The 14892-nt window shown below is 42.4% G+C and overlaps 2 protein-coding genes across 3 annotated transcripts in view; both read left to right on the top strand.

Moving 5' to 3' along the window:
• prkdc (protein kinase, DNA-activated, catalytic subunit) overlaps positions 1-9608 on the top strand; it is a 51680-nt gene extending 42072 nt beyond the window's left edge. For both annotated transcript variants that reach the window (XM_066719645.1, XM_066719644.1), the window contains exons 77-86: positions 3-210; positions 356-423; positions 603-823; positions 1069-1158; positions 1410-1490; positions 5267-5338; positions 5941-6142; positions 6591-6779; positions 7194-7333; positions 8612-9608. In XM_066719645.1, coding sequence (XP_066575742.1) covers positions 3-210; positions 356-423; positions 603-823; positions 1069-1158; positions 1410-1490; positions 5267-5338; positions 5941-6142; positions 6591-6779; positions 7194-7333; positions 8612-8816 — 1476 coding nt within the window. In that variant the 3' untranslated portion in view covers positions 8817-9608. The remainder of the gene's footprint in view (positions 1-2; positions 211-355; positions 424-602; positions 824-1068; positions 1159-1409; positions 1491-5266; positions 5339-5940; positions 6143-6590; positions 6780-7193; positions 7334-8611) is intronic.
• Positions 9609-12695: 3087 nt separating this feature from the next.
• Positions 12696-14268, top strand: cebpd (CCAAT enhancer binding protein delta). Its single transcript, XM_066719643.1, has one exon. The coding sequence runs from the start codon at positions 12990-12992 to the stop codon at positions 13860-13862; it is 873 nt and encodes a 290-aa protein (XP_066575740.1). The 5' UTR covers positions 12696-12989; the 3' UTR covers positions 13863-14268.
• Positions 14269-14892: the final 624 nt, after the last annotated feature.

The following is a 14892-nucleotide window of genomic DNA, read 5'->3' as shown; positions in this document are numbered from 1 at the left end:
AGAAATTTTCTAAAGAAATAGACAAAATATTTGGCAAAAATGGTTCCACGATGCTAAGTAAGAAGAATGACAAAGCTTATTGGCAGTCAGTGGATCAGCTGGTGTCCTCTATGAGGGAAGCCATTAAAATGCCTGGAAACCTGAAGGAATACTCCCCCTGGATGAGCAGCTTCAGACCAGAGACCCTGTGGAACGAGCTGGAGATCCCAGGTCTGCCAAGCCCGTGTGCATGACATCGCATTTCTGTGTCAAGACGTTCTTATTCAGTAACAGACTGAAGGTTTTGTGAACCGAGAAAAACAAACCTACCTGATGCCTAATTTTGTACTATTCTTGTTTTCTGTTGTTTAATCAGGACAGTATGATGGCAAATCAAAACCATTACCAGAGTACCATGCAAAAATCACTGGTTTCGATGAAAGGGTATGTGAAGTTTAAATAAATTGAGAAATCTATGAAATTCATGCACAATTTAAATCACTGTACTTCAAGTATCTGGAGTATGTTTCTCAATGTGGTGTTTAAAGACTAAACACAAAATGTGGGTTGTACGTGTGATACAATGGGAGTCGCTCTCTAATGCCCATTTCCTCTGCTTCCAGGTGAAAGTGATGACGTCTATTCGGAAGCCCAAGCGGTTGATCATCCGTGGGAATGACGAAAGGGAGTATCCCTTCCTAGTGAAGGGCGGTGAGGATCTGCGACAGGACCAGCGCATCGAGCAGCTCTTCGGCGTCATGAACATCATCCTGTCCCACGACGCGGCCTGCTCCCAGAGGAACCTGGCGCTCAGGACCTACCAGGTCATCCCCATGACATCAAGGTACTGCATGTGCGACAGGCCTGGAAATGGTTTACAAGCGAATGGATGAAATTAAAATGTTCTCATTTTGGGAGATGCATGTGATTTTAAATTGAAGGACTTTCGCTTTTTTTTTTTTTTTTTTTTAACAAAACCAATTTTGCCCTTAAATATCAACACACACTTTTGTGATATAAATTACTCATTATTTGTTATTTCCAATGCATATTTTTGTAATGGCTGAAATGTTCTTTTCCTTGTGTTAGGATTGGCTTGATTGAATGGATGGAGAACACTTGTACACTGAAGGAATTCCTTATAAGCAGGGTTGAAGATAAAGAAATTCAGTTTCCAAGGTAAAATCTCTGCTGGCTTAACATTTGGATTCATATTTAATGGCTTAATATTTCAATTAAACTGAAGTTATATTTACTATATACTATATGTTGAAATATAAAAATACATTTATACTGTCTTATGATTATGTCAGGGTATATTCTTGATCATATACAAATGTTTTACGTTTTTGTTTTTTTTCCCTAAAGTTTGCTAGTTTTCAGCCAATCTAATTATTCGATGTAACTCAGATAATTCATGTCTTTTACAGCCTTAATGCAAAGTATAATAAATGGCTTGACAAAATGGCAGGAAAGGCGGAAGGGCTTCGTCGGTATGAGGAAATGTACAAGTAAGTTCTCCACTCAGTCTAATTTTCTTGCCGTTAGATTAGTTTCATTTCTTTATTTTTATTTTGTCACCTATTGCTTCACTCTTTACAGTGAGGGAAAAAAAGGATTTTGTACGTTTGCCCACTGACAAAGAAATGATCAGTCTATAATTTTAATGGTAGGTGTATTTTAACAGTGAGAGACAGAATAACAACAAAAAAATCCAGAAAAACGCATTTCAAAAAAGTTATACATTGATTTGCATGTTAATGAGGGAAATAAGTATTTGATCCCCTATCAATCAGCAAGATTTCTGGCTCCCAGGTGTCTTTTATACAGGTAACGAGCTGAGATTAGGAGCACTCTCTTAATGGGAGTGCTCCTAATCTCAGCTCGTTACCTGTATAAAAGACACCTGTCCACAGAAGCAATCAATCAATCAGATTCCAAACTCTCCACCATGGCCAAGACCAAAGAGCTGTCCAAGGATGTCAGGGACAAGATTGTAGACCTACACAAGGCTGGAATGGGCTACAAGACCATCGCCAAGCAGCTTGGTGAGAAGGTGACAACAGTTGGTGCGATTATTCGCAAATGGAAGAAACACAAAATAACTGTCAGTCTCCCTCGGTCTGGGGCTCCATGCAAGATCTCACCTCGTGGAGTTTCAATGATCATGAGAACGGTGAGGAATCAGCCCAGAACTACACGGGAGGATCTTGTTAATGATCTCAAGGCAGCTGGGACCACAGTCACCAAGAAAACAATTGGTAACACTACGCCGTGAAGGACTGAAATCCTGCAGCGCCCGCAAGGTCCCCCTGCTCAAGAAAGCACATGTACAGGCCCGTCTGAAGTTTGCCAATGAATGATTCAGAGGAGAACTGGGTGAAAGTGTTGTGGTCAGATGAGACCAAAAATCGAGCTCTTTGGCATCAACTCAACTCGCCATGTTTGGAGGAGGAGGAATGACCCCTAGAACACCATCCCCACCGTCAAACATGGAGGTGGAAACATTATGCTTTGGGGGTGTTTTTCTGCTAAGGGGACAGGACAACTGCACCGCATCAAAGGGACGATACACGGGGCCATGTACCGTCAAATCTTGGGTGAGAACCTCCTTCCCTCAGCCAGGGCATTGAAAATGGGTCGTGGATGGGTATTCCAGCATGACAATGAGCCAAAACACACAGCCAAGGCAACAAAGGAGTGGCTCAAGAAGAAGCACATTAAGGTCCTGGAGTGGCCTAGCCAGTCTCCAGACCTTAATCCCATAGAAAATCTGTGGAGGGAGCTGAAGGTTCGAGTTGCCAGACGTCAGCCTCGAAACCTTAATGACTTGGAGAGGATCTGCAAAGAGGAGTGGGACAAAATCCCTCCTGAGATGTGTGCAAACCTGGTGGCCAACTACAAGAAACGTCTGACCTCTGTGATTGCCAACAAGGGTTTTGCCACCAAGTACTAAGTCGAAGGGGTCAAATACTTATTTCCCTCATTAACATGCAAATCAATGTATAACTTTTTTGAAATGCGTTTTTCTGGATTTTTTTGTTGTTATTCCGTCTCTCACTGTTAAAATACACCTACCATTAAAATTATAGACTGATCATTTCTTTGTCAGTGAGCAAACGTACAAAATCAGCAGGGGATCAAATACTTTTTTCCCTCACTGTATATACTTCAGACACGTATATGGCTTTACTAAGCAATGGATCTGAAAAGCATTTGCTTATGAAATCAAATGATCTTTATATTACATTGATTTGTAAATATTAATTTGAAACAGTTGCATGCTTTATACAATGAAATTGAATATGAAATGATTTTTTTTTTTTTATAGCTTTTGTTTTTAAAGGGCCTACTGTATTAAAAATTCAGAGTAGAAGCAGAAGTTGTAGCAAGAAATCACAGTGGCATTTATTATGTTTGTGCCAGAGAGGGAGCTGTACCAGACACTGCACACTGCTTTTTCTTAAGCATTTTTTGTCATCTCCTTTTACACCACAAAATAACTGAGATTTTTTTTCTTACATGTTTACAATCAAAGTAACTTAACAAATACCTAGCATATGTGTGTTTTATTTTCATTATCAAGTCCTACATTTGAGTGGTTTTACATTTTTTGTAGGTCATATTTTGGAAAACAGCTGTATGTTGGTATTTACACTCACCTAAAGGATTATTAGGAACACCTGTTCAATTTCTCATTAATGCAATTATCTAACCAACCAATCACATGGCAGTTGCTTCAATGCATTTAGGGGTGTGGTCCTGGTCAAGACAATCTCCTGAACTCCAAACTTAATGTTTGAATGGGAAAGAAAGGTGATTTAAGCAATTTTGAGCGTGGCATGGTTGTTGGTGCCAGACGGGCCGGTCTGAGTATTTCACAATCTGCTCAGTTACTGGGATTTTCACGCACAACCATTTCTAGGGTTTACAAAGAATGGTGTGAAAAGGGAAAAACATCCAGTATGCGGCAGTCCTGTGGGCGAAAATGCCTTGTTGATGCTAGAGGTCAGAGGAGAATGGGCCGACTGATTCAAGCTGATAGAAGAGCAACTTTGACTGAAATAACCACTCGTTACAACCGAGGTATGCAGCAAAGCATTTGTGAAGCCACAACACGTACAACCTTGAGGCGGATGGGCTACAACAGCAGAAGACCCCACCGGGTACCACTCATCTCCACTACAAATAGGAAAAAGAGGCTACAATTTGCACAAGCTCACCAAAATTGGACAGTTGAAGACTGGAAAAATGTTGCCTGGTCTGATGAGTCTCGATTTCTGTTGAGACATTCAGATGGTAGAGTCAGAATTTGGCGTAAACAGAATGAGAACATGGATCCATCATGCCTTGTTACCACTGTGCAGGCTGGTGGTGGTGGTGTAATGGTGTGGGGGATGTTTTCTTGGCACACTTTAGGCCCCTTAGTGCCAACTGGGCATCGTTTAAATGCCACGGCCTACCTGAGCATTGTTTCTGACCATGTCCATCCCTTTATGACCACCATGTACCCATCCTCTGATGGCTACTTCCAGCAGGATAATGCACCATGTCACAAAGGTCAAATCATTTCAAATTGGTTTCTTGAACATGACAATGAGTTCACTGTACTAAACTGGCCCCCACAGTCACCAGATCTCAACCCAATAGAGCATCTTTGGGATGTGGTGGAACGGGAGCTTCGTGCCCTGGATGTGCATCCCACAAATCTCCATCAACTGCAAGATGCTATCCTATCAATATGGGCCAACATTTCTAAAGAATGCTTTCAGCACCTTGTTGAATCAATGCCACGTAGAATTAAGGCAGTTCTGAAGGCGAAAGGGGGTCAAACACAGTATTAGTATGGTGTTCCTAATAATCCTTTAGGTGAGTGTATTTTGTTGAATACCATAAATAAATGAATTAATATATTTATACTTTTGAATTGGAAAAAACGACTCAAGATTCTTCAGTTTCACATTGCCTGTGAGATAAATGACGTCAAATTGTTCACTCACTATTTTATGTTAAGGTGTCAGTAGCCCCTTACCCCCTTGTTAATGACTTGCTCAACACAAGCTCTTCCAGTGTATCTGTGGGCAAATCTGTCAATTACAGAAGTTGTCAGTTTATCTGAACATCCTGCTGCTTTTGTGGTCAGAGGTTGTTTTTTTTCCAACGGTAGTTTTGTAAGCTTCCCCAGTATAAGTATAAAATGTGTATTTCTTCCTCTTACCGTGGTCAACTTTAGCGTTCATGCAGCTGGAGTTGTCATGGTGACTGTTTGATCTAATTTCCATGACAGGAAAGCGAACCGAACAGAGACCCTCGCTAACTTTAAGAACATCGAACAGATGGTACCAGAAGATCTTCTTAGGTGGGTATTTATTATCATGTTACACAAACCATGTTAGTCATATCAGTTTTGCGCACTAGGGGTTTTTACAAAGAGAGAAGTGTAAGAGACATGCAGCAATTTTGAATATGAATAGTGTTTGAACCCACATCAGTATGTTGTTACAGAGGTCCGGAGAGAGAGCCCTAATTAAAAAAATCAAGATTTGATTGGTTATAGACTGCCTGATTTATCTGTGTTGGTTAAATAAATAAACTGCTAAACTATCTCCCTGGGATGGTAGCCCCACTCTGAATAATGGATTTCACTGTGAGGAATTGTATGAATCAAAACAAACTAATGGATCTCAGGTTAGGCTGTTGCCAATTTATTAAGTTTAGAATGAACCTAAGAAAGACAAAGCAGGACATGCTACTCAGCCGCTACATGTGCCGTAGCCCCTTTGTTTTGAGAGTTGAGCTCTGGCATGGCGAAAGGAAGACAGTCAGTCTGTTTTCCATGAGCCATTCTATATAACCGCAGAGTGCAGCCATCGTCCAGTCTAGTGGCTTATCCTGCCAGTACAGATTGCCCTGTGCCAGAACGTCTCCAGCTGCTCATGTTTGGCTTGTCACTGTTTACAGGAGGGCCTTTATAAAGATGAGCACCACCCCCGAGGCCTTCCTGTCCCTGCGCTCCCACTTCACCAGCTCGCACGCCCTCATGTGCGTCAGCCAGTGGATTCTAGGCATCGGGGATCGCCACCTCTCCAACTTCATGATCAATATGGAGACGGGAGGCATGGTGGGCATAGATTTCGGACATGCCTTCGGTTCTGCTACACAGGTCTGTTTCACTTGCACCGTAGCATCCTTACGAGGGATTTGTGTTCTGTAGATTATATCAGAGTGATACTGAAATAAAATTGTGGCAGGAGAATACATTTCACAGGTATTTTATTAATCATTAAGAACAATATCAGTACACAGGAATCAATACACAGAAAATAAAACCACATGCTCTGTATGTAGAAAAAAATATATATATTATGTGTCAAGTATTCATTAAGAAATTCATAGCAGCATTGATCAAACTAGCAAACTAACTGGAACCATAATGTTTTTGTGCAATTTAAGTACTTATGAAGATATTTTTTTATGGCATTTATAAATAAATGAGATTAATTATTGCTCCGGTGGATTAAGAACCGAGCCCAACACACAGACAGCCATTGCAGTGGACATTTTGCTGAGTGGACCTTGGGGCTCTTACTGACCAGTGCTTGTTCCCGTAGTTCCTGCCCGTGCCAGAGCTCATGCCCTTCCGCCTGACGCGCCAGTTCCTGAACCTCATGCAGCCGATGCGAGAGTCTGGCCTGATTTACAGTGTCATGGTCCACTCTCTGAGGGCCTATCGGACAGAGCCAGACCTCCTGCTCAACACTATGGATGTCTTTGTGAAGGAGCCATCTTTAGACTGGAAGGTAATCCCTTTTCTGTTTCATCTCTTCCATTTTCAACAGTTTTATGAATTAATGAATGGCAAGAACTGCATTTTACAGGTGGAGGGCTGATACAAGGCAGGCACTGTGGCGTGTACAGAAACATTGGTTTAAAATTATCATTTTCAGAGTAAATATTGTATTTATTGACTTGGCTTTCATTTTATGCATTTGCTCTTAGATGGATTTCTAGTATTATGTTTGATCATTTCTCTTTTTCTTGGACAATCAAAATATGCAAACCGCAAGGATATGTGTTGGCAGATGTGGTGTCATTTCATCACCACATACTTTTTAAATATATGCTTATAATATCAGATGAATGGGATTCTGTGTAACTCAGACCCAATACAGTCAATACTGATAGGTATAATTGCTTGCATACTTTATTACAAGAATTTGGAGAAAAAACAAATGAAGAAAGGTGGGACCTGGACACAGAACGTCAATACCCAGGAAATCAACTGGTACCCCATGCAGAAGGTCAGCTTTGCCAGAAGAAAGCTGGAAGGAGCGAATCCTGCTGTTATAACAAGGTAGAGTACCACCACCTGTTTGCATGACCAGATCTTCCAGATTATTATGTTGTTCCTGGTTTAGGGGAAGATGAAAAAAAGGTCCATTACATGCCTAACTTTGTGGGGTTCGGGGGAATACTCGCATTACAGATTGTGTGCATATTTGTATATGGGACGGACATCCTGTTAATCATGTGAGGTTAACATCCTTCCTTGGCCCAATGTCAGTACACATGTTTAACATCACAGACTCCTGCAAACCGTTCAAACCCTTAAAATGGCTTTCTTCACAGGGATACACAATTCTTTACCAGACTCTCTGACACCATCTGACTCTTTTATGTGCATTTTGCTGCTGTTGTTACTCAGTTACTACCAGGTTAGCAAGAGATGCATTCAAACATTCTGCTGATGCACCACAGTGTCATAAATTGTGTTTTTTCTTTCTGGCAGAGGATATAGATTTTGAGTTTTATTCCATTTGTCATCTTTTACTGACAAAACAGACTCGACATTACCACCTCGTTGGTCAAAAGAACAAGACATCTAGTTGCTAAAGATTGATAGTGGATAACATTATAGTTGACATCCAAATTATCTCCCATTTACCTTGTGCTAACCAGGAATGCACTCTGTAGGGACACACCCTGAAGCACACACTTCAGTTGTTGCAAGAGTAGCTGAACTTAATGTATGAGAAATGTGAAGGTACTGGTGAGTTCAATAACCGTTGCCTAGCGCTCTCTCTCATGTGGCTTCAGCTGGCTAGTGTGGCAATGTGGTCTCTAGTCCTCCTTGTGAATTGATGAGACACGTAAAGTAGCGCTGAGGCAATGCAATATCCAGCTTCAACTTTCCAGTCATGTCTCATTGGCAACTCTGTCCTGGCATCCTGTGTCTTCAAAATCAACACAACCTAAAATGAAAAAGCCACGTCTACTTGGTGGACTTTGTTTCTACACAAGGGTGATCACATAGCTTCATATAATCCCTGGCACTTTGAGACAGGAGAGTTTTACATTTTGCCTTAACGAATTGCACATACATGAGGATACCTTTTAACGTGAAAAGTACATGAATAAGAATAACTTCAAAAACATTTGCTTTTAATTCAGAGCTTTTTGTCTCTCATTAGGCCCTTAGGTCTAACTCCAGGAATGCTGTCAATTTGGCAGATATTATTTGTTGTCAGAAAACCTGACCAGAATTCAATTTGCTTCATTTAGACCTCCTGTGTCTTTTCCCAGTTGTGTTCAGTCAGTGAAATGATTGTGTGTGTGCACGTGTGTGTTGCAGCGAGGAGCTCAAGCTGGGACATGAGAAGAACGCATCATTCCACAGTATGGAAGCAGTGGTCCTGGGACAGAAGGAGCACAATGTCCGTGCGTCAACAGCGTCCAAGGACCTGTCAGTGGAGACGCAGGTGGAGTGCCTCATAGACCAGGCAACCGACCCCAACATCCTGGGCAGAGTCTATGAAGGCTGGGAGCCCTGGATATAAATACAGGGGACCTGAAACAAAGCAGCAATGTGCTTCCACCGTCTGAAGAATCCTATAATTATTTTACTGAATATGACAAGGAGACATAAACCATTTCATTGTTTGTTTCTTAAATGTTTAGTAGTTTACAATGTAGTGAAATCCACAAAGGATTCTAATGCCTTATCCTCTCTAAACCGTTTTGTGAATGATCTGGGTAAAACAAACACTGAGAGGTAAGGAAATCAAGTAAATGTACAAAAATAAGTTAGTTCAAACTAAATAGAACTAGTTTCAGGGATGCAATAGAAAACTGCTGGAGCTTATGAAGTTAAACTCGTTTTTGTTTTTAAAGAGTTGCCTCATGCAGTGGCAGAAGAACGTCGAGCAAAAAGCTATTACTCTTAATATTGGTGTCAATTAGCACGTCAATAGCCCCACCCATGAGACTTGTTCTGTCTGGCTGTGTCCACTATGCAGGTACACATGTTCTCTGATAAAATGCCTCTCAACCAATCAAAACTGCAGCTGCATAGTTCTGAGTTTTCCTTTACAAAATTGTATTGTACAAAAATGGAGACATGGGGGATTGAAGAGGTGCGATCTGCCTTCCCTTCTATAGCATGTAATACTATTGTCACATGTTCTCTAACAAATGCTCTCTAATGCTTCTAAGCCAAACAAAAACAATTTGCACTGAAAGATTACAAACATATTGCCAATAGAGTCTATTAAACATCTTTGGTGTAATATGCTATTATTGTCAAAATATCACCTTCTACATGAAAATATTAAATAAAATTTGTGTTTTAATTTTTTTTGTCCAGTTGTATCAAAAATACTCCCTTAATGTGTTTAAATCAATGCAGACTTACTGAGGGCTCTTAATAAAGCTATACAATGAAGAAAAACAATGCTGACCACACTTTCCTGCTGAATAAGCCGATTTTTATATGCCAAAGCTTGCTAAATGTCGACATATGATGTCAGTTTAAAGGTCAAAAATCATCACACATCACTCATTCTCAGATGGCATGCCACATTAGAAGGAGAGTCTATTCTTACATTAACTTTGCTCCACAATGTTCATAGCACTATTTTTAAATGTACTGGCTTCACACCTTTCACGGTGGGGGTTTTGCTATGTGCTTCTTCTAGTTTTATAGATTTTCTGATCTTGTTAAGTTTTTTATTTACAAGTGGTAGAAAATGGTTTCTGACAATCTTGTAATTATTGGGTATGAGTTTAAACCAAGCATTTACAGACCAGTAAATCCACATTGCAAAGACTGACTACTGTGAGACCCACCCACGTGTGTTTCACTATCATTCACACATCTATCCATGTAGTAGTTTGCTTTTGTTAGGCAGATATACACACTGCCCACATCAGTGATAGTTAGAAATAGCATATTACGTGCTTTCTGTAAAGATCCATCTGAATTATCCTATATTGTGTGGTCTTTTTTCCTCCCCCAAAAAGTGTAACCCATACGTGTAAATAAATACATGTAAACTCATCTCCTCCCTGGTAGACCCTGAGGTGATTGTGTAAGACTGGCCAGTCAGGTCCTGTCCAAAGGTCAGTGACGGTCCTGGCTGACCTTTGCCCTGAGGTGTAAATTCGACATTACATCGGTCATTGTTACTTTCACAATGCACACTCGATTATAACCTCTTGTAAGACGGATGGGATTCACTATATTTGCACACTCGCACTGTGTAATTCAGCTAATTCATTTTAAAGCACTATAGCTTTAAGATTACTCGGCAAAACAAGAGTTGTCTGGTACTGGAGAGCTTTGTTTACTTCCTTGGAAAGTATCCAGAATCTTCTGTCCTAAGTCTTGTGAGTTCATCCTGGGATACCACACCTCCTCACTCCATTGGTGAAAGTCAGAGACCACCTCCCGCCTCTCACTTCACTAGTCGAGAAGAATCTACAGCTCCCATATTGCCGAGAATCCATTACATAACACGGTGCTGTGCAGAAGATGGCTCAAGAAGTTTCAGGAGTTATGAGAAGCTATCCAGCAATGAAATGCATTTATATTTAAGTATTCACTTCTGCTTCACTTTCACAGAGGCATTTTAACGTTTGTGTATTTAGCTTTGATGCATTATTTTAATGTTTTTGCACAGCACTTTGCACTATCAGAAATGACTAGCATTTTATCAAAATAAGAATGTTTATTATTCATTCCCATGAACACTTTACACATGTGCAACACAAGCACAGCAGTCTCATGTGAAATAACAGAAGAAATGTAAGATTTCTGCAGGCATTTGTAATCAATGAGTTCATAGTGTGTAACTTCATGAGACTGTACTTTTCCTGTGGTACTGAATGTTCTAACTTCCCGAATGTTTTTTTTCCTGTACTCTAGCAGGCATTTCCCATTTGCAGACTATTGCAGTAGTTTTAAGGGCAGAAAACCACAGGCCACTGATTTGACACTGAGGGGGAGGTTGAATGGCTGTGTCATTGTTAAATGAGCAGATTGCTGTCTGTAAGTCAAATGTGATTACTTCAAACGTGAGGCTACATCTGAGTTGTGAAAGTACTTTGAGGAAGTAAGGTTGCATTGGTTGACAAATATTATTCACAAAAACTGCTTGCCCTGTTAGTTCATAATAACTGAATAACTTTAATGCAAAGATCTCCTGCTCTTCAGGAAATTTAATCTGAAAAAAATTGACTCTAAAAGAGAAATATTGTGTTCAAATGAATACTAAATGTGTGGTGACTTCCCACTAAAGGGTGCAGGACTTCATTATGGGCATCATAAGGCTAAAATATGAAGTAAAAACTTCTGTTGCACGATTTGCTGTCACTTTACTGTAATATAACCTGGAAGTTGTCCTGGATAAGGATGTCTGTCAATAAATACAATAATAATAATAATAATAATAATACATGCAAACATGGGTTCTCAATGCATTTATGCTAACAAAAGATAAAAAAGATGTACTATGTCCAACAGAACATTTTGTATAACCTTTTAATATCAACAATGGTGATTTTTTGTTCTGCTTCACTTAATTCGTATTTACAAATGTGTACCAAAACATGTCGCAATAATACATATGTTTAATGTTTCAACGTTTCCCTATAATGATTGACGTCCATTATTAATACTATATAAACACGTGTAACGTTAATATTTACAAGACACGGCAGTCCAGGGCGTCCATGCCAGTATCAAACACTAGGTGGCGCAACATAACGAATGTGCATGTTTAAATGCAGAAACCCTTTTTTCATATCAATACAAACTATTGCTTTCACACTCACACCTGAAACGTAAAACATGTGCATCTCCTACAGGTAAATAACATGCATTCAAACAGAAGAAATGATGAAGGGCCAACAAATGCTTAGATCGCAAATCATAAATGATCCTTAGCGATACACACAAACTGCGTAGTGACAGGTGTCTAATAGAAATTAAACAATAAAGAGGCTATTATGAATGATTATTATTAGAAACGCATTGCATATAACTTGGTATCATTTTGAAATGCACCTTGATAGGACGGGAGGTTAAGTATCTATGCAGCTGCAGGTACATCATACACGGCACATGGTCGCGCACCGCTCATCTGACACCGCGACTGTGTCGGTTTATATTCACTCACTGCACAGATGCTGCAAGCGTATCTCGCTGGTGACACTGTGTCGCCGGCAGGACGGTCACAGTAATGGCGCGCCACGGCTGAAACAGCTCGGCTAATTAAAACCACAAAAGCAGGAAAAAACGAGCCCCCCTGCGGCCGGAGCAGCGCTCGGGTTTCTGCGCAGCGCCCGCAGTGATGCCCGGGGAGGAGCCGCCCGCCCCGCTCTCCGCCAATAGGAGCGGCCACTACGCGTGACGTCAGCCCGGGGGATAAATAAACACAGTGCGCGCTGGGCAAACTCAGACCTCGGACCCGTCCCGGAGTTGCGCTCTTGCTACTCTTGCTACTAACTGCCAACTCCGCCTCACTGGGGACTACACCGCAGCCCACCTGTGACAGGCGCCGCGCTGGATTGATATTGCCCGCTTTCTGTTCGGCATCCCCGCTGCACAGGTGTCTGACCTCCGGGTGCGAGTTGTGAAGCGACACAGCCAGCCCCCGCCTCACCGAAGCGCGGCTCCCGACCCGGGCGAGCCGGCTGCCATTCGCGCAGAGGAGCAGACCACAACTACGTTCATGAGTGTGATATACAGCCTGGACTCCCAGTGCGTCTCTCCACCATGCGCTATGAAGTGGGCCATGGAGCCGGCCAATTTCTACGAGAGTAAGCCCAGCTCGGTCCAGGGCTCCTGCAAGCCCGGCCGAGGCGCTGGCACCGGCATGGGCGAGGAGAGCAGCCTGGCAGAGCTCAGCACCGCCCAGGCCATGTACGACGACGAGAGCGCCATCGACTTCAGCTCCTACATCGACTCCATGCCCTCCGTGCCCAACCTGGAGCTGTACAACGACGAGCTGTTCGCGGACCTGTTCAACAGCAGCGTGAAGCAGGAGAAGACGGACTTCAACTACCTGCACCTCCAGCAGGGCTCCAGCGCCGCCGCGGCCCCTGCCAGCCACCCGAAGGACTTCGCCGCCAAGCAGGACGGCAGGCGGGTCAAGGGGGTGTTCAGCGCCCCCCTCAAGCAGGAGTCGGACTGGAGTGACAGCGACATGTCCTCCTCCCTGCCCTCGCAGATCGAGACCTGCGCACAGACGGCGGTGAGTCTGCACACCGGCCAGCCCACCCCGCCCACCACCCCGGAGCCCTCCTCGGCGCACCCCGGCTCCAGGAAGAGCGGCCGGGACAAGGGCAAGAAGCATGTGGACCGGTACAGCCCCGAGTACCGCCAGCGCCGGGAGAGGAATAACATCGCGGTGCGGAAGAGCAGGGACAAGGCGAAGCAGCGCAACTTGGAAATGCAGCAAAAGATGATTGAACTCGGGGCGGAGAACGACCGGTTGCATAAAACTATCGAGCAGCTCAGCCGGGAGCTCGCCAGCCTCAGAAACTTCTTCAAGCAGCTCCCCAACTCCCCTTTCCTGGGATCCAACAGCTCCGACTGCCGGTAACGCGAACACCCCGGGCCTGTCAAAAGACCTGATACCTCAAGCACACATGGCAGGTTGGACGGACTGACTGTAAGCAGCTCCGCCAAATGAACTGCACAGCAACACCGAAAGGGTTAAACGTGTTTCTGCGAGGGTTGCCTGCGCAGATGTGCGACAGCTGCGCAGTCGCTCTTCTGGGATGCCGAGCCTTTTTTTAATTTTCTATCTTAAATTATTTCATGAGTTTTCTATACATTACAGTGTATTCCTGCAGTTATGGTACATCTCTACAATCCCAAACGTTGTATGGTTGGGATCGACAAGCCTAAGCATGTTTGATTTTTTTTTTTTTTTTTTTATATATAAAGTTTGTATATATTTTTTTTTGGAATTTTGTAAAGAAATAAATAAAACATTTTTAAAAGAACGCTGCTAGTTTGGAATGGTGACTTGTGGGCGGGGCTTGCGTGGGCTCTTAAAATAGGGAGTATTGTAATGAGTGACAGCTGAGAGTTAATAACTACCCGTGCCAATAAAAGAGCCAACATAGTTATTCTCAGCTGTAAATATGAGAGAACAAAAGGTCAACAGGTCGTTTCAGTAAAATGTACGAGCTGATGTGCTGCTTTCCACACAGAATGGGCGGCTCTGGCAGTCAGAGATGCAGTGTGAAGCGGATGTGCTTCAGGGCTCTGTATCCCCTTCTGTATGGAGCTGGGGAGGTCAGTATGGCAGGGAAAGAGCATCATGCCATCTTACTCTACAGGAGAGCTGTTCAGAATACTTTATATGCCTGAATGAGTTCAGGTCCTACAGTATAAATGCCTTCTGTCCCAAATAGATACTGGACTTCATTCATCAGAAGTTATCTTAGTCATTATACCATCACCCCCCATGTATCATATATAATAATGCATACGCCTCGATAAATATAGGATGACTGAATCTGACTTGCCAGTACTTGTATCTTAGATTAAAAAAAGATATATAATTTGTTCATAATAATCTCAAAGGGAAAATAACTTGAATACCTGGTCTCAATAGCTGTGTG

This window comes from Amia ocellicauda, chromosome 2, assembly GCF_036373705.1.
Source record: "Amia ocellicauda isolate fAmiCal2 chromosome 2, fAmiCal2.hap1, whole genome shotgun sequence".
Taxonomy (NCBI): domain Eukaryota; kingdom Metazoa; phylum Chordata; class Actinopteri; order Amiiformes; family Amiidae; genus Amia; species Amia ocellicauda.
Note: the sequence above shows the minus strand (reverse complement) of the source record. Positions and strands in the feature narration are given on the sequence as shown.

Coding starts and splice junctions, on each gene's coding strand:
- cebpd (XM_066719643.1), top strand. CDS start 12,990: ATGAGTGTGATATACAGCCTGGACTCCCAGTGCGTCTCTCCACCATGC.